This window comes from Urocitellus parryii, chromosome 14 (genome assembly GCF_045843805.1).
Source record: "Urocitellus parryii isolate mUroPar1 chromosome 14, mUroPar1.hap1, whole genome shotgun sequence".
Classification (NCBI taxonomy): domain Eukaryota; kingdom Metazoa; phylum Chordata; class Mammalia; order Rodentia; family Sciuridae; genus Urocitellus; species Urocitellus parryii.
The window spans coordinates 65,485,094-65,511,273 of record NC_135544.1 but is presented as its reverse complement, the minus strand read 5'-3'; the positions used below and the strand labels follow the sequence as shown (position 1 = coordinate 65,511,273).

The following is a 26,180-nucleotide window of genomic DNA, read 5'->3' as shown; positions in this document are numbered from 1 at the left end:
GGGATTGGTGCCCTTATAAAAGAGGCCGAGCGAGCAAGCTACCCCTCTTAGGAGAAGACGCGCACAGAAGGCCCTTTACCAGGCGCTGAATCCGAGGCACCTTGTTCTTGACTTGAGCCCTCACAACTGGGAGAACTGCTACCTAATTGCTGGTATTTTGATATGTTATGGCAGCCCTGACCAGACTAAGAGATTAAGTCAATATCTTTAATATGATTGATTTGACGTTTTGCTTGCACATTCTTGGACCCTTGTGGGAGTTTCTTTACCACTGTGCTGGTAGCCTCAGGCCCCTAAAAGTCCCATCTGTTTTAATTGCAAACAGTAATGGCACGCTAGCTGATCAGACTTCGCAGGTTCCATCCTGATCCTCCTTACCGAGGTCGCCTTCTGCTACCTGGCCCAGTGGGAGTTCCCATCCTGCTTTTGAGGCCAACTTGACATCTAAATAGTTGTGATGGTTCTGATTGAGCCAGTCGAGGCGAATTCCCGCCGAGAGGTGGCCAAGTGCGGGCACTGGGGCTCCCCAAGGTCCCGAGTGGAGGCGGCGCTGGGGCGCACTGGTTACAAAGGAGCCCTCTAGCTTTCCGTGGGGAGGAGCACGTTTTCTGATGCAATAAAGATGTATTGAGGGCGAGGGTAGAGGAAGGTGTTTTAGTTTAGTTTTTTTGTTTTTTCTCTCCTTAGCGCTTCAGCCGGGTGCTTCAGGAAGATTCAGCAGAACTTTATCAACCAGCAGGAGCCTCCTTCCCGGGCGCTCACCGGCGGCTGGCGGAGCTGATCGCGCCTCGGGGCGGGACGCTTGCCGCCTGGCCCCGGCCCCGGCCGCCCCGCAGCCCTCCGCTCCGGAATCTGCGGCTGCAGAGCCCCCCGGGGAGCGGCACCCCCCGGATCGTGGCTGGAGGTCTCGGGGCGCCCCGGGCTCTGGGCGGAGGAGCCTCGCGGACGACCCGGAGGCGGTTCGGCTCACGGTCGCCAACAGCGCCCGAAGGCCACCCGCCGGCAGGGCGCGATCGCTGGGCGCGGAGGCGGGAAGCGGGAGCGCCGAGCCCTCCCAGCCGCCCCTCCGCCCGGCCCCGCGCTGCGCTGCGCGCGAAACCCGAGCTCGGACTCGCCGAGAGCGGAGGGGCGGTGCTCGGCCCGCGCATGCCCAGTGCGCGTCTGTCCGTTCGCCCCGCGCGGTTTCCCTGGGTCGCGATCAGCCGCGCGGCATGGCCGCCCCCGGAGACGCGGGGGGCGCCTTCCTGAAAGGTGAGGGGTTCCCGCTCCGCGCGCGCGAAGCCGGGCTGCGCCGCTGAGGGTGGATCGCGAGCGCGCGGGAGCCTGCGGGGAGCAGCCCGGCCGGCCGCCCGCCCCTCCATCCCGGCTCGCCCCATCCCCTTCCACTCGCGCTCGTCCCCTCTCCGCCCCACGCTGGTCTCCTACCCAGGGTCCCCCCAGTGTCGTCCCCACCCCGACAGGTCTCTCTCCCTCCCCACTGGTCCCCCCTCCGCCCCCAGCCGGTCCCCTCTGCCCCCGATGCCCTTCCCCCCGAATGCCCAACTCGGGGGGCTGCTTCCCGCTCTGGCAACTGGTATCCGCGGCCCCAGTGTAGGGAGGCGACTGAGGAAAGGTTCGGACTCGCCCTTCCCAGATAGCCCGGTGCCTCTGAATGGCCGAGTGACTCTAGGGGCGTGGGCAGTTGTAGAATCCGGAAAAGAAGTGACACCGCCTCCCGGGCTTGCTGCTCTGACATCCAGAGTGACCGTTCAGTGTCCCGCAGGGTGCGTGCCTTGTGGTAGTGGCTCATTCTGCCGGCCGCAGAAACTGGCATTTTACAAATGGAGAGGCTAGAGCTTGGAGTTGGGGTACCTCTGTTTTGCACGTTGGCCTGCAGAGCCCGCAGGGGGTGAGCCCCTTGACGGATCTTCTGACCCCCACCCGCTGCTCTTAGTTCTGCTGGCTGCACACTTGCAAGAGCTGAGGATTGAGGCAGTGGCCAGGTGCTGTTGCTTGGCACTGGAGGAAAGGAGTCTGTATAGGCCAGCTTGGGTAGCATAAGATCTGAGTCAAAAGACCAGTGATTTTTACATGCCCTCTAATCTCCTGGAGTTATTTTCCTAATACTATTCAGTATCTTGTAAAGTGAACTTGACCTTCCTGTTGCTTGGCTCAGTTGTTTACCAGTGACACAAGGAATATTCTTCTAAAACACCAGGTTTTTAGAAGTTATCAACTAAAACAGAGGTACTATGTTAGTGCCCTAAGCCAAGGCCAGATCTGGCTTGTTGCCTGTTTTTGTAGGACCTGCAAGCTAAGAAATTTTGCCATTTTTAAGTAGTTAAAAAGAAAAAAAATGACAAATTTTAATGTATGTCCCCATGTTTTTTTGAACACAGCTATGCTAGCTCATTAACACCGCCTGTGGCTAGGCTGTGACCATGAAGTTAAATAGTTGGAAGACGCTCTTTGTTCCTCAAAGCCTAAAATACTTACTTTCTGTCCCTTTCCAGAAAGGTGACTCCTGCATTGGAATAATTAAACCTTGTTTAGGAAATTGGGAAGAGCATTGGGTATTAGAAATGCAAAATGTGATATCAGGAAAGGTGTTGGATTAAGTTTTTGAGTACCATAAATAACACTGGTACTATTAAGTTTTAACTCTTCAATAGAACAAGAGTAAAATCTATTGGGCAAAGGGATGCTGAAATGACCAGTGTGTATTTCACATGAGCGTCTTGTGTTTTCAGATGTTGTGGCCTACGTTGAGGTGTGGTCTTCCAGTGGGACAGAGAATTACTCAAAAACATTTACAAACCAACTCTTGGATATGGGGGCAAAGGTAAGAATTCATTTTACTGGTGTTCCATATAACAGTTTTAGAAGTAAAGAGATGCACCTGCCTTTTTTTCCCCCCTGGTACTGGGGATTGAACTCATAGGTGCTCAACCACTGAGCCACATCCCCAGCCCTTTTTTATATTTTATTTAGAAACAGGTTCTCACTAAGTTGCTTAGAGCCTCACTGAATTGCTGAGGCTGTCTTTAAACTCGAGATCCTCCTGCTCCAGCCTCCTAAACTGCTGGGATTAAAGGAGTGCTCCACCACGCCTGACATTTGCCTTTTCTTCTATCAGGTGTGATTACTTAGAACACGAAGGACCAGGTAGTGGGAAGTGGTGGGAGGAAGAACCAAAATAGGAAGCGTTGAGAGCTGGTCTGGTAGGTCTCAAGTATAGAGGGATGGTAGTGAGGCCTGGTTCCGGCATTGGTGTTGGGTGCATAGTGCTGTTAAAGCAGGAAAAGGGGTGCGTTTCTGAGGGAAAGGTTGTGAATTTGGGCACGTTGGAAATACCTTGTTCCATGCTTGGATGTAGAGATCTGGAACTTGAGATGTTGAAGGCTAGAGACATGATAATGGGGGTCAGATGAGGCCATGAGTGTGGGTATTGTCCTTCTTGCATGGTTAGGAGGAGCAGTGCTTAAGAGGCCTGCTGAGCATTGAGAGGCAGGCAGAGGAATGTCAGAAAATGAGGGGGCCGTGCTGAAGGCAAGTGGGGGAAGGAGTTTAAAGATGGAGTCTGAGGCCCTTGTGATGGCACACCTGTAACCCAGTGACTCCTAGAGAGGCTGAGATGGAAGGAAGCTCAGCGGTGAAGTGCCTCTGCTTAAATCCCAGTACATAAATAAATTAAGATGGAATTTGAAAATGCACAGAGCCCCAAGACACATAGGATGGCACATATACTTTATCAAAAATTTGTCCTCCATGCTGGGGATCAAACCCAAGGCCTCTAGCACACTCAGCAAGCACCCTGCCACTGAGCTATATCCCCAGGCTGCATGGCAAGTGTACTTCAGGTTGAGAACTGGAAGGTTATTGTTGAACTCAGCAGTGCCAGTTTTCTGTGAAATGGGCGAAGGGGATCTAGATTGGTCCAGGCTTTGACATTTGAGGAAACGGTGCAGTGAACATGGACTACTCTGCTGGCAAGTTTAGCTGTGAATTAAGTGTGTTTTTGGCATCTGAGAGGCTGGCTGGTATAGACTGAGTCTACCAGGGTGAATTAAAATGTAAGGATTAGGATGAGGCAAAGGGTGCCTGGGGCATAAAGAGACCCTTACCCCCACCAGAGTTTCTGAATTTCACACAGGGGAGGGGCCTGTTTGACCACCCTAGCCACTCCCTGGGGAATAAAGGATCAAAGGCTGAGATCAGACTTGCAGGAAGAGGAATTGGATTATAGACCCTCCCACCCCCGTGATGAGCTTATGTTCTGCTATAAACCCATTGTAAATACGGAATGTCAGAAATTCCTTTAACACAGCACAGCACAGCACAGGGTCAACTTGGTGATAGTGGCCGGTGGGGAACCACTGCAGCATCCCGCTGTCCGGCGTCTCCAGAGTATTGTTTCAGTGCCAGCCAGGGCAAAGGCCAAAACTCCTACCGAATGTGTTCCACTCTTGTGTATTTCTATTTAGGTGTAGTCGGACACAATACCTTCATTTTTATGTGGTGCTGAGGATCAAACCCAGGTCCTTGCACATCCTAGGTGCGCGTTCTGCCCTGAGCCACAACCCTAGCCCCAGTTTTGTGTATCTTAAAGTCAAAAAAAAAAAAAAAAAAGTGTAATCATGGTAAATCAGGGACCAACTCTATAAAAATCCAGCCTGCAGTGGAGAGAGAGATCTTACTGGATATGGTAGTGTTAAGCAAAGAGACCTGGCTGAACGCAAACTTCACAAATAATTTCAGCCTTTTTCAGGAATAGGACTACAACTATGGGAATGAACCCGCTTTCCCGTGGAAAAATGAGTCACCGAACAAAGGAAGGGACTGGGCTTATAGGTTGTGAGTGACTTGGTGAGCATGTCTGGGCACTCGGGAGTTTGAGTCCTTGGGCTGGGGTCAGTGGCCAGCACCTGGAGGAGTTATCTTGGAAGAGATTAGTGTTTCCTGGAGAATCATTCTAGGTTTGATGAAACACTTTCTCCCTGCCTGCAGCCAGTGTCTGAAAGGGATTTACCTTGAGAAAGACTTGTCAATGTGTGACTTTCCTTTTCATTCCCCTTTCTCAGGCCACACTGCCTTGGGGTTTTTTGTTTTCCATATCCAATAGGTGGAATGTGGGACTCGGGTTTCCAGCTTACAGGTGCTTGACCTGGTTCCTAGATGCAGCCCTTGGCTTCTTTTTTTTTTTTTTTTTTTTTTTTTTTTTTTTTTTTTTTAAGAGAGAGTGAGAGAGGAGAGAGAGAGAAAGAGAGAGAGAGAGAGAGAATTTTTTTTAATATTTATTTTTTAGTTCTCGGCGGACACAACATCTTTGTTGGTATGTGGTGCTGAGGATCGAACCCGGGCCGCACTCATGCCAGGCGAGCGCGCTACCGCTTGAGCCACATCCCCAGCCCAGCCCTTGGCTTCTTGACACCAGACCTGGGGATTTCATTAGACCCCCTTCTGTTCTGAGGCATGTGTTCCAATTTTCACCAACCTCACCTCCTTAAAAGGTGTTTAGAAGTGCTGCTAGTTTGCTAAACTCGATAAAGGCCTTGGGAGAAATGGCCCCAAATGCTTGAGTGGCTATCTGGGGTCAGTCTTGTCCTGAAATCTCAGCCCAGCCATTCCTGACTGCATTTCAAGCTCCCCCTGTGCGATATTAAAAGGACAGATGGGCAGGGTGTGCAATGGACAACACAGACCTGGCAAAGCAACAACCCTTTGTTCCCCATGTTGAGCAGCTTGCTTAACCCCAGGGAACACATTCCAAAACCCCAGGGGATGCCTGAATCCACTGATAATACCAAACCCTGCTTAGACCGATTTTCCCCATACAGTCATTTGTTTTATTAATTGAGCATAGTAAAAGGATTTGCAGCAATAATGAAGGAGAATCATCCTAACGGTGTCCTGCAGTAAGTTGTGAATGGCCTGTGTCCTTCTTGAAATGCCTCATGTACTGATCCCCCTCCACCATGTGAGAGGGCCTAGGAGATGAGAAGTGAGGCCAGAGACCTTGGCCTTGGGGTGCGATCTTAGGCTGCTTTTGACCTTTGGGCAGTGTCAGTGAGGACCCTGGAGCCTGGGCAATGCCAGTGGTGGCCCGAGGGCAGGTATTCCTTCAATAAAGTTGAACCTACAAAACGGGGGTGATTCCACATCCAGAAAGGATACCTAAAAGACTTATTTTCTGATGCTGTGGATGTTGGAATTGTACCATCTCCTTTGGTGTCTTGCTGATTATAAAATGGTAGCACATATTTTTCCCTGGAAGGCTTTTTCATTATTTCCTCACTTCCAGTGTTATTTCTTACTATTGGGGGGGGCTACTTTCCCTTTTCACCCCCTTTCTAAGCCCTTTGGAAGACTGTTCTTTATTCCAGACATCCTGAAACCTGCTGACTTCTTACATGTGCTTGCCATGGCCCTGCTTCTACCCTGGTGCTGGGCCCCTGGGGGATTTCCCGTGATTCAGTATGCATGTCCTGAAGTTTAAGACATTTTTCTTTGATTATTTCTTTTGTAATTTCTTTAGTCCCCTGGGTTGGCTTGGTCCCCGCCCCCCAGTCCAGTAACAAAGATATTTTTCATCTTATTTTTCCATTTTTTTTAATTGGTGCCGTCCAGTGGTGGGTCCTGCTCTGCCCTGTGCTTCTGATGTTTCTTTTACTTCTTCCCCGTCTCCTGTGTGCTCTGCTCTCGGGATATTTCCTCAACCTCATTGTCCAATATTTATGTAGAATTTTTTTCTCATTTTAAAAATTTCGAGTACCTCCAAGTCTGATCCTTTCAAGAGGTAATCTTCCAATCTTATCGGGAGTGCAGTGATTGGAGATACTAGGTACCTTTAATATTAGATATGAGATTCCTGTGTCCTCTGAGTTTTTTGTCTCACTTGAAGGAGCGGTGGTTCTCGGGAGCCTTCATGGTCTGATGGTTCCCTCTGCCCTGCCCCTGAGCCGTGTGCCTCCTCTGGTCCACTTTTCCCCTCATCTGTCCTCGTGCAGCTTCGACTCTGCCTTTTTGGGGGGAGCAGAGGTAAGCGGGTGGCAGACACCCATTCTAACCAGCTGCGTCAGTAGCAGCAGTACACAGTCGTCAGTGTGCCAGAATGGAACATGGGGGTGTAGGGGCTTTGGACACTTTTATTGACAGATATTGATTAACATATCCTTTTTGATCACTTGTGCATAAGAAATTGAGCAAATAGTAATGTACTTTTGGTTTTCTGTGTTTTGTCTACAGGTATCAAAAACTTTCAACAAACAAGTAACTCACGTTGTTTTCAAAGATGGGTACCAGAGCACTTGGGACAAAGCCCAGAAGATGGGGGCCAAGCTCGTATCGGTGCTCTGGGTGGAAAAGTAAGTACCGCTCTTCTGTTGACGTTATCTACTAGTAGAAACCTACTGCTGATATTTTGCATGGGTTGGAAACTAGGTAGTTTTCCCCCTACCTCTTATTGGACATTTGACTTCTTCAAGCCCTCAGTTTCTGCAGCTGAAAATGGGTATGGTGTGAACCAGTTCTGTCTAGAGGGCAAGTGGTGTGAAGACCTGAGGGGCAGTGTGCTGGGTATCAGGGACGGAGCATACTAGCCAACTCCTGCTGGGATGGCCACATGCCCTGGCCTGGGGAAGGCCCCATGTCCAAACTCCAGGGGTCCCCAGGCTTGTGTCCTGAGGCCTCTCCTTGACTTGTGTAGAGCCTGCTTCTCCCCTTCTCTTGGGTCTTCCCTGTGTGTCTGTGTCCCAACCTCTTTTCGCCAGGACGCTGGTCAGATTGGATTAGGGCCTAAATCGGTGACTTTGCTGTGGCTGGTTGTCTCTTTAAATATCTTGTCTCCAAATGTGATCACTGACTACATTCCTGGGGGTGAGGACACATGAATTTGGGGACACATTACAGCCATCGCAAGACTGGGAGGTGGAGGTGGAGGCTGAGTTCAGAGGGACGTGGGAGCAGAGTGTGCAAGGCCCTGTGGTGTAGAGAGCAGGCCGGGCCAGAGGCCAGCAGATCACAGGGAGGCTTGGAGTCCAGGCTGGACCTGCTGGCCGCAGTGTGGCACTGAGGGTCAGGAGGTGTTTCTGAAGGTAAGGGCAAAGCACATCCCCTGAGGATTTGGTCTTTGTAGAGAAGAAGAAATCGGGATGACTGAGAATTTGAGGCCAGAGGAACCAGAAGATGGTGTTCCACCTACTGACTGGGGAGGCTTCGGGAGGGCTTACTGGGGGATCGGGGGTTGTTTGGACACCGAGTTAGAGACGTTTACTCCACATGCTGTGGAGATGTCAGGCAGGCAGATGTCTGGAACTTGGGGGGAGATGGGAATGTGGGAGTTCAGTTTGCAGATGTCAAAGCCGGCAGCTGGAGGTGCTCCTTGGTGGACATAGAAGGGAAGGGAGAGGTTTGGGATTGAGTGCTCCTGGGTTTTGGAGGCCAGGAACCGAAGATCAGCAGCCAGGAGGAGGGTTCTGGAGGTCTGGTGACACTTTTAAAGCAGCAGTGGGCCGAGTAAAGGAGTTCTGAGAGGTCACCCCTGGAATCGGCAGCCGAGTCACAGGGCATCTTGGGGAGCAGATTTGATTTGTGGGAGTAATAAAGATGGGAGTCCCTGAGATGGAAGTTGGGAGGAGAGGGTTGCAAGTGCAGCATGCTGGCCACTCAACGGGGCGAGGCGGGCAGCGTAGTGAGTCTTGTAGCATCCCTGTGTGTGGCCTGAGGGGGTCCAGTGCAGGGCTCAGTGATGCTGAGGCACGGGGAGCCGTCCACCAGTGCAGGTGGGCTGTGGGTTACCTCACTGGGTGGGCAGGGTCAAGGACAGGTCGTTGGACCATCCTCCTGAGTACAGGAGGGAATGCAGATGTTCTGGGCAGTTCCTGTTAAGTGAGCAGATGTGGCAGTCAGGACTTGTGGAAATCTTTTATTTTGAATTTTCTTTTTGGTACTAGGGATTGAACCCAAGACACTTCACCACTGAGCTACATCCCCAGTCCCTCTGTTGTTTTGAGATAGGGTCTGGCTAGCTTGCTGAGGTTAGCCTCAGACCTGATCATCTAACTCAGCCTCCCCAGGCTCTGGGATCACAGGGAGGTGCTTGTTTGTTTGCTTCCTTGGTGAGAGGAAGTAAGGCTTCCCTCTGAGCATGAGGGCAGGGTAAGTAGTGTCAGGGGGCTAAGGATAACACTTGAAATAGCTGTCTAGGAACAGGTGAGAGTGGTTAGAGAAGGTCTTACCCCAGCTCTGTGCTCGGGGCTTGCTTGAGGACGTCTGTGAGGCCAGGGGAGCAGGACAGTGGTTTGTCCAGTGGCCCTCAAGCAGAAGGGAGCAGGGGTCTTGTGCTCACCAGGGTTGGGGCTTTGCCAGGCAGCCATGACCGGGAGAGGGAAGGCTGTGAGGCCCCTGCAAGGCGGTGATCCAAGGGGTCATGGGGCCCCAGCTCAGGAGCACATGGCGGGGGAGGCTGTGAGGTAACAGTGGATGCCCTTGGATAGGTGGAGGGGTGGTTGGCGCTGCAGAGACTGGGTTTGGAAGGAAAGGAGGGTGTGCCTGGAGAGCGTTAAGCTTGGAGGGTGGGCCTGAGTCCACAGGGGACCCTTCTGTGTTGAGCCACTTATCCTGGAAGTGGTTCTGCATTCAGCAGTGACCGGCAGAGAGGTACACCAGGTGCTCTGGAGATCCCAGGACATGATAGACCTCAAATAACTCCTTACCTAGGGGAATGCTAGACCTGGAAGCCCATCTTCCCTGTGGCATCGTCTGGAAAACCTTTAGAAGGTCATGTCCTCCCAAGAGTCTTGAGGCTGCACCCTACTGTTGTCCATGAGTGGACTTTACGTTTGGGGACACACACGCTTGGTGTCTCTGTGGTCTTAGCCTTCTGATACTAGGTGTTTGCAGTTTCTCCATGTCAAGCTGTTCTCCAGCACCCTGAGCACCAGCTGGGTGTCCTAGACTTTGGTTCACTTCTCTGGATCACACAGCTAGGGGTGTGGTCCCATGCGTTTGTCCCCACCTGAGATGCAAACTGCAAGTCTTGGCCTCTGCTCCTTCAGACCAGGTGCCACCCGGTCCGGAAATCTAAGTTTGCTGATTACTTAGAACAGCTCACAAAACTCGAGAAAATGCTTTCCTTTCCGTGATTGGCTTCTTCTAAAGGATACAAGATAAAGGACGCATGGGGCGAGGCCTGGGGTGTCGGTACAGGTGTGCCAGCCTCCTGTACCTCCAGCCCTGTTCAGCAACCCAAGCCTGTTAGACTCCCCTTTGAAGAGCTACAGAGCTTCATCTCCCGTCCCCTCCCTGAACCCTCGCTTTTCTGGAAGTGTGAGGATGGGGCTGAAAGCTCCAGGCCTCTGGTGTTCACCAGGCTTCCCAGGACCAGCCGTCCAGGGCCCCACCCCGAGTCAGTCTTGGCACAAGCGCAGGCCTTGTGAAAGTGGACCCACGTGAACAACAGAAGACCCCTCCTTTGGGGATTTTCAAGGGTTTTAGGAGCTCTGTTGCAGGAAATGAAGACCAACTGTATTTCAAATTAGACCAGTTTTAAGGTCCCAGTAAGATTGATGGAAAGTAGGCATTCCTCATGGCCCCTCCAGAGCTCCTGGACCCTGACCTCACACAGCCTTGCTCCACGGCCCCCTGGGCCCTATTACTCAAGGCTTTCATTAATTTAGTGAGAATGTAGAAGAGTCTTGGGGCTTAATTGCTGCTTGTGATCTGCTTTAATTCTGTGTGGCTCTAATAGTGGATGTTTTATGTGATCAGTTTTGGGAGAAGCAGTTACAGGAAGCTAAACTACGACTAAGATGAGCATTGTCGGCTCACATTAGTACTATATGCCACCAGAGATGCTGCCCAGGAAAGGTCAGTTTGCTCCTGGTCTTGGAAGCTGAGTGCAGGATGAGGCTGGGGTGATTGCTTTTACCCTCTGGTCCTCGGTATGTGGGACAGGAGTGTTGAGGGCCACAGCCGAGTGGGGATGACCATGGCATTTTTGCCAGAATGGAGTGATTGAGAGGTGATGCCAGCAAGCCATTGAGATGATGATGGTTATGTTAAGCTGTGTATTCAATTGTATATTAGACCCCTGCTGTCCGCTGCCTTGGCCTGCTACTTTGGAGTTCTCACAGGGATTCTTGGAGTTCACCTTGGTTGGGGAAGTGCTGGAGGAGGGATTTCTGGTGTGTGTGAGTGGTGTTTCCCCGGGAGAAGGCCAGGTGCGTGGTGTTCGCGGGAGTGCAGAGAATAAAGGAGTTCCTCTTTTGAACCTACAAGGCTGTTTGGCGGCTCAGTTATCTTGTGCCCAGCCAGACTGTGGCACAGGAGCATGTGGCAGGGCAAACTGCCCCATGGCCTAAAGCAAGAGGAGGAGCTGGAGTCCCACAGTCCAAAGGAGGCCCAGGACCTCTTCCACCTCCCCCCACCTTGGGGACCAAGCCTGTAACCCCTTTGCCTTTAGGTGACACCACAGCAGAATACTTTCCTCTGAAAATTTCTTTTTGAAATTTACATTTGAAGATGTCTTGGGAAGTACACTTTGAATGTGTGAGAATCCTGCCTCGTGGTCCCAGCATCCTTTTGTGTAAAATGGGTGCTCTTCACTGGGTTGTCCTGAGATCAGGTAGTCAGAAGCTCCCTAAGTGCTGGGGTGCCCCACCTGCCCTTGGTGGTCATGTTTACTGCAGTCACCTGGCAGAGTTTGAGTTTTGCACTGATGTCCTATCTACGTGGTACTGGGGGTTGAGCCAGGTGTTCTACCACTGAGCTACATCCTCAGCACTTTAATTTTGGGACAGGGTCTCATTCAGCTGCTTTGAACCTGTGATACCCCCTCCTCCAGCTCCCAAGTAGCTGTGTGGCAGGTGTGGCTACCACACCATTGATGGTTTAGAGCTGCCAGTGGGAGGTGTCATCTAGCGCCCAGGCCTTCTGCTCCTTGGGCATCTCCCCAGCTCTCCCTCCCTCTGGTGCAGCATCGTGCCTGATTCTTGTCCAGTCTTACGTATGATTCTTGGTTATTGTTCTCCACGCCCAGCACCACCTTCATGTGTGCCGTCCACCACCCGCACATGCCTGCTTGCTTCCGTGTTGAGGATGAGTATTCCCGACCCATTTATGCCTGTTTTTCATCAACTCATCAGTTTTACTCCCTGGGGCTCCTGTTGCTCAGGTCTGGTAGTGGCAGCTTTGAGCTGGTTTCTTGGCACTGTGGGTTTTGCCTTTGGACCACTTCTTTACTGCTGTCACAAGGTGAGATAAGTCTGTCTCACACCTGCTTTACCCTAGCTGTGGAATCCGCCACCTGCTCAGGGGCCTGGCTCTTCTCTGGGGCAGCATCAGACTAAGATCTGGGCATTGGGGTGCTCACTGACCCCTGGGCATTGCTGTTCTTAACCTTCCGAGCCTGGAGAGGTAAGCGTCTTATGCTTTTCTGCCCCTTTCCTATTTGGGATTATTTGAGCTGACTTTCAAAGCTATAGCTCTTGCCATTATTTTTTTTTTTTAAATAGTGATTCCTTTTGAGGATTACAACATATCCATTTCTAAGTCTGCCGAGAAGTCAACACACACGTGTTGAGTATCCCAATTACAGAAGGGACCGGAGGAAGTATCTGATTTTGGAAAATTTTTGTAGACTTTATTGATTGAATATCTATAATCCAAAAATCTAAAACTTGGAGTGTTACAAAATCCAGTCTTTCCATTTTTCTGTAGTTGTAGGACAGAATGCCTTTATTTTTATGTGGTGCTAAGGATTGAACCTGGTGCTTCTCGCCTTCTAGGCAGGTGCTACAGCCCCAGCCCCCCAAACCCAAATCATTTTAAGCAAAATATTGATGCTTAAAGTTTCGGGTTTCAAGTTTTCTGATCATGGGTGCTCGTTAGCCACAGGAATTGGGTGATGCACATCTTGCCTTGTGTTAGGGTTCTCCTGTGGATTATACACGTATGCATTCTGAATTCTGAGATATTGTTGTAAATTTTGCTTTAAATAGTTGTCTGACTTTGAACATTGCTTGCTTATGTTTCTGTTGGTCTTCATTCCTGAAGATTTCTTTCCTCTGGTGTTTTCCTTTCAATGAATAATTCTCCATCTCATAATTGTTCAGCCTTTGCTATTTTGAAATAAAGTTCACATCAGAGCCCACCCGTCCTTTCAGAGTTTCTTGTACCTTCCACATGCAATTCTGGTCCCTCCTCTACTGGGGAGAAGAACCCTGAGCTGCTAGGAGTCGCACCTCGAGCCCCCTCCCTAGGAAACTGGGACCCAGCTTGTGCCTCTGGATTTGCTGTTCTGGTCGTGCACACTCGGGCTTGTCGTGATGATTTTTTTTTTTTTTTTTTTTTTTTACAAACAGTGTGTTGTGAAGAGCCATTGGTGTGGCTAGTGCAGTTGCTGACACTAATGGCTTGGTAAAATCGCTCATCGACAGCTTCTGGCTGCTGTGAATGCGGCTGCTGTGCACGTCAGTGCACAGGTTTTTCTGTGAGTGTGCATCCTCAGTTTCTTGGGTAGACGTGTATTCTCCTGGCTCTCATGGGATCCACCCGTGTGCTTAAGCGGTTTGAGGAACCACCCAACTGTTTTCCACAGTGGCTGTGCCATGTGATGTGTGAAGGTCGACTTCCCCGAGCCCTTGTCTTGAGGCAGCCTTTGTAGAAGACTGTCTCCCTGTCAAAGCTGTTTCCTAATGACTGATGACGCTGAGCAGCTTTTAGTGGTAGTCTTGTTATTTTCTTTGGCGAAACATCTATTCAAATACATGGTTCAAATTTTAAAATCGGGTGACTTGTCAGGTTTTTTATGTAGTCTGGTTATAAGACGGTTATCACGTGTTATTTGTAAACATTTTTTCCCGTTTTATGGGTTTTCATTTTCTCAATAGTATTCCTTTGAAAGAAAAGGTCTTAACTTTGATTATATGTAGTTCATCTCTCCCCCCACCTCATTGTGCTTTAAATGTTGTGTCCAAGAAATCGCTGCTCAATCCCAGGACACACGGATTCGCACAGGTGCGCCTACAGACTGGTCTGTCACGCTTAGGTCTGCGCCCACCCGAGTCGGTGTTCGCGTGATGTGAGTGGACTTCGACCTTTGCTGTTCTGCATGCAGTCACCTTTGTTGAAGAGATGGTTCTTTTCCCTTTCAGTGGTCGTGGCACCCTTGTTGAGAACTGGTTGGCCATAAATGCATGAGCTCTTTCCTGGAGCCACAGTCCCTTTGAACTGTAAGCTTATCTTTGTGTCACTAACACATAGTCTTGATTTACTATAGTTCTGCAGTAAAATTTGAAATTGGGACAAGCGTCCTCCAACTTCATTTTTCTTTTCAACATTGTTTACTGAGGGTACCTTGCATTTCCATGTAAATTTTAGGATTGGTGTGTCCGTTTCTGGGGCAGAGGATAAAAATGGGGTGGTGGAGAGCAGCTGGGAGTGATAGATTGTGTTGAGTCTGGATTAATCAGGAGCGTGTTGCTGTATTAATGTTTAATCTTTAAATCCATGAATGTTTTTCTGTGTATGCGCTGGTGTTGAACCCAGGGGTGCTTAACTACTGAGTGACACCCCAGCCCTTTTCATATTTCATTTTGAAATGGGTCTTGCTCAGTTGCTTAAGGCCTCGCTGAGTTGCTGAGGCTGGCTTTGAACTCGTGATTCTCCTTCCTCGGCCTCCTGAGCCACTGGGATTATAGGTGTGTGCCACTGTGCCTGACAAGATGTATTTTTTGCTTTGTGTTTTTTGTAGTTCTCAGTGTACAAACTGTGTACTCCATTGATTAAGTTTATTAGAGAGGTCATCTTCTTGGCATCCTGGCTGCCTTGTGTTTCTCTTCCTTGTCTAATTTCCCTCACTAGAGCCTCTAGCATGTTGAACAGGTGTGACCTCGGGAGAGGAGCCTTCGGTGTCTGAGTGTGACGATAGTCGGAGGCTTTTTGTAGATGTTTTAAGGTTTTTAGTTGTAGTGGACACAGTACCTTTATTTCATGTGCTGAGGATGGAACACGGGGCCTCGTGTGTGCCAGGCAGGCGCTCTGCCACCAGCCACAACCGCTGCCCTGTGGGTGCTTTTCCCGGTTGAGGAGCCCCCCATTCCTGGCTTTTTGTTCTTTCTTCCTAATTAAGTGGTGTGTTAAGTGCTTCCTGGGCATCTGGAGGATGCGTGCACTTTCCCTGCATTCTGTTAGAGTGGGCGCATGTGGCCCTGTGGGGGAAGCACCTCGCGTTCCCAGGGTGAGACCCACTTGGCCGTCTTGCATGCTGTTTCTTCAGTTGCTAGCTTAGATGGCTTCTTAGTTGATGATCTGGGTATTTATGGAGTACAATGTGGCCATCTGATGTGTATGATAAAGACCAAGTCGGTGTAGTTCTCTGGGAGCCTTTGAATTCCTCCCTCCTGGCTCTCTTGAGACGGTCCTGGCTGTAATTGTGATAGATTACAGTCAACCCAATGTGCTGTAAATATTGCGTAGACTCTAGAGTACCCATGTTTTTGTTTGTTTGTTTTTGTGTGGGGGGGGTGCTACTGGGGATTGAATTCGTCTCCAGCCCTGTTTTGTGTTTTATCACTGTCAGCACCTCACTTTTGCTGAGCTGGTTTTGAACTCGATCCTCCTGCCTCGGCCTCCTAAACTGCTGGGATTACAGGCGTGTGCCACTGTGCCTGCCCGTGTTTTTGTTTTAAAGTTCACTCCCTGAAAGTTGAAGTGTGCAGACTGTGATCTTAAGCCTGGGGATGTTCTTTTTAGCCTTTTTAGCTTTAGCTGCAGGTGGTCCGCCTAGGGGACTTGACTTTGTCCTCTGAGGTGTGAGGTTCTTTCTGGTCCTTTATTCCCTGAATCCTTACCTGGCCCCTGGTGGTCCTGGCTGTGCAGGCTTCTCCCTGGTCTGTCCAGCTGAGTGACGGCAGGTTCTTCTGGTGCCTTGAGCTGCCCAGCGCCATTGCTCCCCCAGAGACTGCCCTCCTTCCGTGGAGAGGAGGGAGTGGGGACCACAGAAGCTCCCTTTAGGGTTGCCTCTCCCCCCCTTCAGAGCTCTTCACAGTGCGGACTGTACTTGGGCGTTGGTTTGGGAAGAGGCAGAAGTGGGACCTGGAGTGCCCTCTGTGAGTGTCTGGTACCAGTGTAACTCTTTTCGTTGCTGGTTGTCTGATCTCTTCACCGGGAACTCCGGGTTTCTTCCTCCCCCCTTGTGGTCTGACAGGCTTACTGTGATGTGTTTTGAACTGATCTTTTCAGTCTGGTAGGCCCTGGATTGAACCCAGGGACGCTTTACCACGGAGCCTATCCCCAGCCCTTTTTTAAACATCGTACTTCACTCTTTAGTTACATATGACGGTAGAAGTGTTTTGACAAGTTATACACACACAGAACATACCCTATTCTAGTTAGGATTCTGTCGGGGCTGTACGTGATGCAGAGTTATAGAAGTGTTTTGTGATAGATCTGCAGACTCTGCCTGCCTGTCGGGGACATAACTCTTCACTTGCCTGGCCTCGGCCTCTGTCACAGACGTAGGAGTCCTTCCCTGGTTCTAGTTTGAGTTCAAAGGGTTTTATATTCATGCTTGATAGATGCTGCCTGTTGCTCCTGGAAAACTGCTCATCTCCCCTGTTTCAAGCAGGTCAAAGGACACCTGTTTTAGCACCTTTCCTTCCTAGTGTGTAGGTGAGGAGTGGTGTTTGCATTTGCGTTTCCCTGACTGTCCTAAGCTTACTTGAGCTCTCCAGGGAACACGGGTAAGAGCCGCGATGACCTCGCATCTGTCACACATCAGCCTATTCACTGTCCCATGACCCCTGTTTCTCCTGTGGTGTGTACATTTTGTGTGAGGTCGCTAGGTGTCACTAGAATCCCATTTTGCTGTCTAATAGCCACTGGGAGGATTCTGACATTTCCTTTGGACAGCAGAAACGTCTATATTGAAAACAGAAGAAATCAAGGTCAGCTGGGCTCTCGCCGCCAAGCTGTGAAGGAAAGCTGATCATGAAGTTAAATTTCTAAACTAATCACTGACCGCGGGGAGGGTCCTTGCCCATCACCCCTGGGGTGGCTGTTTCCCAGGCTGGGGACGGGTCCTGCATGGCCATGGGCAGTGTCCATGGGAAACCCTGTGGACGCCTCCTACCTTGGAGCCCTGAGCCTGTCCCTTACTCTCTGGCTTCCTGAGGCTGGCGCTGTGGAGGACTGCCAGTTCCCTGTGGGCAGTGTTCCCTGGGAAGCCCCACAGCTCCTGTTCTCACTGACCTCAGGTGGTGTGCTGGTGGGGCACTTCCTCATGGCCAAGGGCTCCCTGTTCAGTGCACTTGGCGTGGGCAAAAGCCCTTCCAGTGGGTAAATACCCGGTCCTCCTTGCCCTCGCCAGGAGTGTGCCCATGCAGTGTGACCTGTGTTTGATCTTGGGAGACTCCCAGGTCACTTGGGATTTCTCTCGGGGGATGGTGGTATTTCATTCTAAGGAGGCCACCTGGATGGCTGTGGAGGACACTTCTGAGAAAGCCTAGAGCAGGATGGGGGGAGCTAGGAAGGTGGGAGACGGTCATCAGGCTGCCTCTGACCAAGCCCGTAAAATCCCGAATCCACAGGTTTTGGACTTGGGCCTGTCAGGGGGATGCGCCGGCTGCAGTTGCTGAGCGCACCTTCCTTGCTTGTCTTATCAGCTGCTCTGGGGATCCAGGGACTCTTGTCCTGACTTACGGGCCTTAGCACCGTGGCCCCGCCTGCCACCCACACCCTGGGACAGGCTGTCCTGCCTGAGGGGAGGGGCTTCTCGCGCAGCTCCAGTCCCTGATGGACACTCGTCCACCCCAGTCGAATCCTGACCTCCGGTCCTGTGCACTGCCCTCGTTCTGTGGCTCTGGTTCTCTGGGCTGTGCTCTGCATGGGTGCCCCTCTGGTGTGGTCCTGTCTGGTGCCTCTGCCCCATGCCAGAGTCGCCGCTCCTTCTGTCCCTGTGCCCTGGGTCTGCATGCTGGAGGGAAGCGGGCTCCAGGTGCTGTGTACTCGGACATGGAGGGCTCGTTGGAGGTGGTCGGACAGGCTGGCCATCGGAGTCAGTTCACTTGTTCTTCCTGCTGCAAGCTGCCAAGCCCACTGTGTGCTGAGAAGTTGTGTCAAAAGAACAAATGGTTTTTAAACCTGCCAGATTCTCAGGACCCAACATTTTTCATGTCCAAATGCTTAAGAACTGCCGTCGGTCAGTATGGGTGATGGCCAGCTGTGGCTGTCCAGGTCACACCTCGGGCACTTCTCCGCAGTGCCCACCCACTCCTTGAAGGTCAGGGTCTGCCCACGATGGCTCTGAAGCCCCGTGAGTGGGGCAGGGTTCCTGGGGAAGCAACAGGATGGGTGGGGCTCGGGCTGAGGTCTGAAGGCTGCCTCAGCTGGAGGGGCTTCTACGCTCGGGGTAAGTCTTGTGAGTGGCTTTGGAGGGTGCTGAGCACTTCTGCCCCAAGTGGGGGAAACGCCACTTCACATGGGCTGGCTTTGTCCCTGGAGGGTGGTGCAGCATGTGGCAGCCATTGGGAAGCTGAAAGGCTTCTCCTCCTGCTCTAGTCTGTCCAGTTCCAGCACTGGCCAGAGCTCATCACTCATGGCCACGGCGTTTGTGTAGCTCAAGGCAAGCTTATTGGGATCTGTGACATACTGAAGGTGTCACCAGATCAGGAACTGCATTGTCCCCTTTATTGAGGAGGTTTTTACATCCTAGGCGTACATTCCATAAGATCCAGGATGGAGTCAAGCCTTCTGCTCACAGCAGTACAGAAGCCCCTGCTGCAGACCCAGGAGGGCTGCTGGCAGGAGCCCGTGGGAGGACAGTGTGGCCAGGCGAGTGAGTGTGGAGGGGAACTGGGGCCTTACAGAACTGCTCACGTGTTTTCAAGAAAAGTCGGTGAGCAGGAAACTTGCTGCCTTCACCCTCTTCTGTCTGCCCGCCCTTCGGAAAGTCTGCATCTCCACAGTGTTTGCACCCCTAGTGTGAAGGTAAACGAGCCCTCGTACTGTGGTCCCTTATGGAGGAGTTCTGTGGGCCTCATTGCTCTGGCGCACGTCAGGAACGAGGGTTGCTGAGCAGCAGATGGCCTAGGGGCAGCTCTGCTGTCCTGCTCTAGTTACCTGCTGCGGTGTTGCCTTCCAGTGCCCTTCCCTTGCGTGCCCTTGTTAAAGTTCTTTCCTTTTTCACAGGCTGAGTCCTAAGGCTGTCTCCCGGTCGTCTGTCCAGGAGGTAGCACAGTGTTGTGGAGATGCCCACTATGCTGGGGCCCCACGGGACGCGGGGTGGGGCTGCCCAGGCATGCGAGCTCCTGGAGCCCGACCACAGCGGGGGCTCTGTGCCCACACCCAGCTCAGGTTCACCTGTGCTTTCCCTGTGCTCCCAGAACTCTCTCCTCCCGGCTCCCAGGGGCCCTGCTTGGGCTCATCCTTGAACCACAGGGACATGTGTGCTTGCAGCTGGAGTCACCGTCCCTGTAGGGGATGAGTAGGCTGCTGAGCTGACGGGGCTCAGAGGACAGTGATGACAGTGGGCCACGTGGCAGTGAGGTTGGACAGGAGAGTCGGGGCAGCCTGAGGGCCAGGCAGGTGTGCCGAGGGAAGCCTGGGGGCAGGAGCTCCGCAGAGCAGGGCTCCCCAGAGGAGGGGTGCCCCTTTGTCTCCATGGGCTCTGGAGCTCGAATGCTAGAGGACCAAGGTCAGAGAGTTGACTTCTAGAGCTTTCTTGAGATACTTTTCTTTCTGACCACTAGGTGGGGGGCTAATGTTATATATAATAAAAACACAATTTATATAAAGAAAATGGGATGGAAGCTTTCTGTCTGACTAGGTCTCCCTCAAGTGCCTGTCGGATGTGGCTTTCCCTGTAGCAGCTGCAGATGTCACTGTGAAAGCTCACGGGCAGGCTGTTCGCATACAGGGTGACGGGACCCGCCTTGAGACCTGTTTGCTTCCTTGTGGGGACAGTAGTTCAGCCTAGGCAGACGGGATCCGGGGACTGTGTCCTCCATGTCTTCAGATCCCGACCAGCTGCTGGGAAGCTGGACCTCCAGGGGGCAGACCGCCTCGTTGCCTGTTATTCCAGCCTTTCCTGGAGTTCCAGCTGGGAAGCCACTTGCCAATGATGCTCTGGGCTGAGCCTCCTGTCCTCAGGTGGAGGCCCCTGCCTGCCGGCCTGAGCAGTGCTCCAGCCAGCCAAGCTGCACCTGTGTGCTCACGGCAGGGCAGGGTGTGGTGCTGGGACAGCTGCCCCCGTCTGTCCATCCTCTCCTCTGTCCAGCTGTGTGCACTGCCCCTCCTCCTCTTACATGTTGTTACTGGCCTTAGTGGTAAATAAGTGATATTTTGCTGAAGTGAGAAGCCGGTAAAACTGTTCAGGGTTGAAATTCATAACTTAAGGGTATTTGAGAAAGGGACCACCTAAGAAGCCGGCCATACCTGTTCTCTTCCACCCCTCCTCCTGGTTTCTCATCTCTGTTCTTGGGGCCAGTATTCTGCTCACCATGCAGTTAATAGGCTTTCTACAGGCTTGCGTGGTTTATCAAAATTGGCTTTATAAAAACTATTTACAGGGCTGGGCTTGTGGGTTGGTATTAGAGTGCTTGCCTCGCATGTGTGAGGCGCTGGGTGCGATCCCCAACACTACATTTAAAAAAAAATTCATGTACAACTAAAATAAAAACACAATTTGTATAAAGATGCTCATTCTAACAGTACAGATTGCTGAGTTCTGAAAAATGCATCAAGTCACCACCACCAAACCCAGAACCGTGTGGTCACCCAGAACCTTCCCACAGGCCCACACCGGCAGCCTGTCTCCTGCCCAGGTCCCTGCATGACAGGGAGGGGACGGGTGGCGCCTGCATGCCGTCTTGGCCTGGCTCCTCTGTTCCTGAGGTCTTTTGGGTGCGGGTTGGGGGGGGGGGCTTTTTACAGCCGAGTAGCATTCTGTTGCTGTGCCGCAGTGTGCTTATCCGCTCCCCAGCCGAGAGGTTTGGAGAGGTTTGTGTTGTGGTTATTTGGATGGAGTTGCTATGGATACATGTTTGCTTTCTTTCCTCTTGGGTTGTTTCCCAGCTTGGTGCCGAGGTGGTTGTAATCCCACCAGCAGTGCGTGAGCATTCAGTTTTCTCCCCATCTTCACCAGCATTTTTCCATCTTTTGGTATTTATCATCTGAATTTTAGCCATTTGAGTGGATATGCGGTAGTGTCTCGTGTTCTTGGTGTGTTAAGATTTAATTGCCTACAGTTCTCTTAAAATATTTCACTGGTTTTAAACATTCACATAGTTGTGTGGCCATCACCACAATTTTAAAACATTTTCATTGCCTGGAAACGAAACCTTCTACCCTCTAGCCATCACCCAACCCCAAGGCATCTAATGACTTGCTCCATCTCTGGATTTTCCTGTTCTGTACATTTCACATAAATGGGACCATGTATGTGCTGCTTGTGGCAAGGTCCAGGTGTCGGGTGAGCAGCTTCATTCCCTGTCCTGATGGAGTGTGTGTGTGGAACATAATACTGACCGGGTGAACCCCCTTCCCAGGTGCATGGTGGAGAACAGCCGTCCTTCCAGACCCCTGCTTGGCTCCTAGGCTTGCTGTTTCCACAGGGGTTGCTTTTGTCCCCTCAGTTCCAAGCACAGGCCATGCTGCTGTCTTGATTTTTGTTTGGATGTTCCCTACCTAATTCTTATCACTCTGACAGGGAGAGGTTTGTAGCTAGCTCCCTTCCAGGGCACCCTGCTCCCTTGTATATGCACCCGCTGTTTGCACAGTCGCAATCTTCCTGTTTTTATTCCAATCTACATAAGTTTTCATCAAATCAGTTGTCTGCATTTGTATTAAAACTGTAAAACTGTACTGGCTCTGAGTCTACCAGGGCACATTTCTCCTCAAGTGGAGCTTTCTTCTCCCAGAGCTTGGCCTGGATCCTTGCATCCAGAGCCAGTCGGTTGGCCATCTTGGGCATTGCTGCAGCCTTGCAGGGTCCAGCAGCTCTCAGCTCCTGCGTGCCTCCCTGAGGTCCAGCAGCCCTTTGCTCCTCCACCCGAGTTCGCAGGCTCTGGCTCCTTCACACCTCCCTGAGGTCCAGCAGCTCTCGGCTCCTGCACTTGAGGCCCCCCCACCCAGGCTCCCGTGTGCCCCTGCCCCAGGTCCAGCAGCCCTCTGCTCCTGGACCCGAGTCCCCAGGCTCCCGTGCGCCCCTGCCCGAGGTCCAGCAGCCCTCTGCTCCTGGACCCAAGCCCCCAGGCTCCTGTGCACACGCCTGTGACCCTTCCTAAGCCGGAGCCCACAGGAGGGGCCCGGGCTCTTGCTCTTGGCCTGCAGCCCTGAGGTGCCCAGTTCTCTGGCCGTCTGACTGCTCATCCCCTCTTTCCAATGGTGTTTCCCAAGAGTGCCACCTGCTCACACTGGTGTCTCTGCCAGAGCTGTGCTTCGGGTGGGATCCCTGTCCTGAGTCTTCCTTCACAGCATTGGGCCTGGGACCTGCTTCGGCCGCGGCTTGTTCTGGCCTGCGGGCGTCCAGTGTGCTCTGCCTGGTTGTGCTCCTCTCCTACAGTTGCTGCTCTTCCACGTTTTTGCAGATTCCTCCTGCATCCTGCTTCCTTGAAGACGGTTGTACTCGTGTCTGTGGGCAGTTTGTTGGTGCCAAGGTCCTGAAACCCTGTGTGCACCCACAGGACCTGGGAAGTTGAAGGAGGCGATGCCAGTGGTGGAACAGTTTTGCTGTTGCATGTGTTCAAAAGGGTGTCGGGGAACAACAGGGGTGTTCTGAGCTCCAGACTCGCCGCCCTGGTCACGTCCTTGTTTTTCTTTTAACATTCTGTTAAACCATGTATATCACACACATCTCTGAAACTTCCTCCTCTTCTGGTGTGTCATGGTGGATTCTATACCCGTGGGCAGGCATTCCTCATTGCACTTCTTTAGTATGTTATTTTTTCAAACATCTGCTGCATATTAGACGCTGACCAGTGACAGGCTTGTGAGAGGTAACCAGAGATGTGGTTAGGGGCCATGTTATAAGACTTGACCGACGGGTGGGTGAGAGCGTCCTGCAAACACAGGAGTGACGGGAGGTCTTTGACTTGGGTTGGAGAGAGAATGTTCTGAGATCTCGGTGATACAAGGGAATCGGAGGTCGCAGGTCCCTTGGAAAGCAGATGTGCTGTCTAGATCTGAGTACGGTGCCCAGGGGGAGGGTAATGGTTGAGGGGATGAGCAGGGTGCTCTGAAGTGGCAGTGGAGGGCTGGGGTGGAAGGCATAGCTCCAAGGTCATGGCATTGCCCACCTGGTGCTCTGGAGCCTCTGACAAGCATGCGAAGGGATTTGGAGGAAAGTCTCTGGCTTCAACTTTGTCTTGTCCCTCCTGCTCACTCATCTTACTACCTGTTCACCCTGATCTTCTTAAACACTGAACAGTGTCTGCTTTACCTTCATGAGTGTCATGCACTGGTGAGTATAAAGTGTTACAAGCCTAAAAATGTTACATAAAAATCCTGCTGCTTGTACCTGCTACTCCTCTTAAATGTACCAAAACGCCGCGTGGAGAAGACTTGGAAAGTTTAATGCATATTGATTTGAATTTGGTGTTGAGTGTGCTTACTTTAAATGACCCATGCCTGAATCTCCTGGATGGGTGACACGTGAGCAGGACGGATGCTGTGTGAAGGTGACGGAGACCCTTCCTAAGTGCTTCTTCATCTTCACCACACAGGTGCAGGACAGCCGGAGCACGCGTCGAGGAGTCGCTGTTCCCTGCCACCAACACTAACGAGCTCTTGCCGTGCCTGATGAGGAGGAAGGTGAGTGTGCCCATCTGCCGCAGGCCCGGGCAACCGACCCCTAGGAGACAGGGCTTCCGGAAGTATCTTCCAGAGTCGTCTGTCACGCTGGTGATCCTGTCATCTTCTTCGCGTGGTGTTTTGGCACATTATAGTTCATCTTGGCCCATGACTGCATTGATTTATGAAAAGGGGAAATCTGTGGTTGACCCAACTGGAAAACTAGCAGTTGCTGACCTCGGGTGCTTCAGGGTTTGCTTAGAACGCAGTTTAGACCTGTACTAAAGGTCTGTGTTCCTTGCAGAATCTCAAGAGCCCAGTACAAACACATCTGAGTGTGAAGAGCCCTTTATTATTACAGGAGGTCTGCCTCACAGCCAGCGTTGAGGACGCTGCCTGCCTTGAGTCCAGTTCACATTTGAACTGCAGCCTCTTCAGTTTTTGACTTGTTTCAAAGTTTTGAGATTTGAGGGTAGCTTCCTATGAAAGTGAAAGCTAGACTAGAATCTCTGCTAGAGACTTGAAGATTTTGTCCAAACCGAATCAGGCACACGTGAACGGCTCACTTCCTATAAATGAAGCAGCCGTGGCTTCTCCAGGTGGTACGTGATGGCCTCTGTGCACCCTGTCGCAGGGCAGTGGTGGAATGAGTGTGGGCTGCGTGCCCAGCAGTCTCCCGACTGTGCCAGCGGAGATAACGTCGAGGAAACCCCGATAACACAGATATCTGTTGATGCCCTTCCCTCTAAATAAGCAACTTTCAGTTTGCGAGGGTCCTGGAGGACCGCCTCAGAACACACGTGTTGCACTCACCCGTGAGCTCTGAGCCTGGGGCTCTGCAGCTGTGAGTGGTGGGTTACGGGGTCGCTTTGCTTTTCCACTTGAGAGTGGGTCTCGATGGTCTGCCATTGAGGTCCTTTGTGGAACTGTCTCTGCACCGTGGTACACAGCATGGATGTGCCTCTCCCCAGGTCAAGTGTGTTTAGGTCATTGTCAGCCTCTGCGAAGCTTTTTACTTGTGGGACGTGTTTGAGTTTTATATCTCCAGGTTGGATACCTAGAAATTACTGGCTCAGAATACACATTTTACATTCTATCAGAAGTGTATTTCTTGATGCTGATCAATGCTGGATATGATCTTTTTTTGCTGATCTGATGCATAATGACAGCTCATATACTTGAATTCTGTCTAAAAATAAAACTTTCCTTTTTTAAATGCAATTGCAATTTTTATTTTTATCCTAGGAATTGATCCCAGGGGCTTGTTATCACTGAGCTACATCCCCAGACCTTCTTCTTTTTAATTTTGTAACAGGATCTTACTAAGTTGATAAGGCTGGCCTCAAATTTGCTATCCTCTAGACTCAGCCTCTGATTAGTAGGTATGCACCACTGTGCACGTTTGTAATTTGCAAATTAAACATGACTTGAGACCTTGTTTGGAAGTTCTCTGCTTTCGTCCATGTCAGTTCTACTCCTAGCCTAACAGTCTGGCTTGCTGCTCAAGACATACCAGGACTGTTTCTGTTTTGAGCCATTTATTGCATTATCTCCTCCCTCCATTTGGAACATGCTTCTCCCAAATCCATCCACACGACTTGGTTTCCAGCTTCCTGAAGGCTCTCTGTGAATGTTACTTTCTCCCTGGCATCTCCTCTGACACCCTGCATGCTGAAGCTTTCTTTCCTCTGGTGCCAGCTCTCCGGTCCCTGTCTGTAGAGCTTGCGATCTCTCCCACTGCAACCGTGGTGACAGATGGGCTTCAGTTACCAAGGATTCACAGAAGCTCAAAGTAACAAAGGCTCCATATCTACAGAGCACCTTGGAGCCAGGAGCACAGGTAGAGCCTGTCCTCTGCTGCTTAGTTGACCCTATCCCGTGTAGAGTCCTCTGGGCAAGCCATTAGTCCCTGGTGGTAAGCACTGTCAAAGGCTATACAGCCTGTCTCTGCACTGTGTGGCCCTATGGTTACAGAGCAGTGTGTCTGCTGAGGTTAACCTCCAGCACCCAGGAGGTATAGTTTGAGCTGTATTTGGTAACCATTTCTTACCAGTAGTGTAAGATTCTTGATCCAAGTATCTTTCTGGGTAACAAGGCCAGTGCCAGACACATAACATTGTCAGTAAATGATTGAATGCGTTACTAAAAGTCGGATCCTGAGAATGCAAGTGTGAGCATTAGCCTTGAAGGACTAAAAGCAGTTCACACTAAGACTAAGGAAGTTGACTAGGTTCCATGTCAGCTAGTTGGGGCTGTGGCTTCAACCTGGAGAGCTCGGGTGCAGGACGGAGGGCAAGTTGGGATATTCATAGGATTCTGGGCTCAAGAGCGGAACAGAAGGGTCAAGCCAAGGACAGAAGGCAGGAAAGTCAGAGCTGAAGTGGTCTCAAAGGGATGTCTGTCTCCTTTTTGTT

General features: G+C 51.3%; 1 protein-coding gene across 2 annotated transcripts in view; it reads left to right on the top strand.

Moving 5' to 3' along the window:
- Positions 1-1,178: 1,178 nt before the first annotated feature.
- Mcph1 (microcephalin 1) overlaps positions 1,179-26,180 on the top strand; it is a 191,138-nt gene continuing 166,136 nt past the window's right edge. Inside the window, exons 1-4 of one of the 2 annotated variants that reach the window (XM_077792557.1) lie at positions 1,179-1,251; positions 2,730-2,821; positions 7,225-7,343; positions 23,700-23,787. In XM_077792557.1, the coding sequence (XP_077648683.1) occupies positions 1,212-1,251; positions 2,730-2,821; positions 7,225-7,343; positions 23,700-23,787 (339 nt within the window). In that variant the 5' untranslated portion in view covers positions 1,179-1,211. Of the gene's footprint in view, positions 1,252-2,729; positions 2,822-7,224; positions 7,344-23,699; positions 23,788-25,081; positions 25,149-26,180 lie in introns of those variants that run through there. The other variant, XM_077792558.1, reaches the window with a different exon arrangement.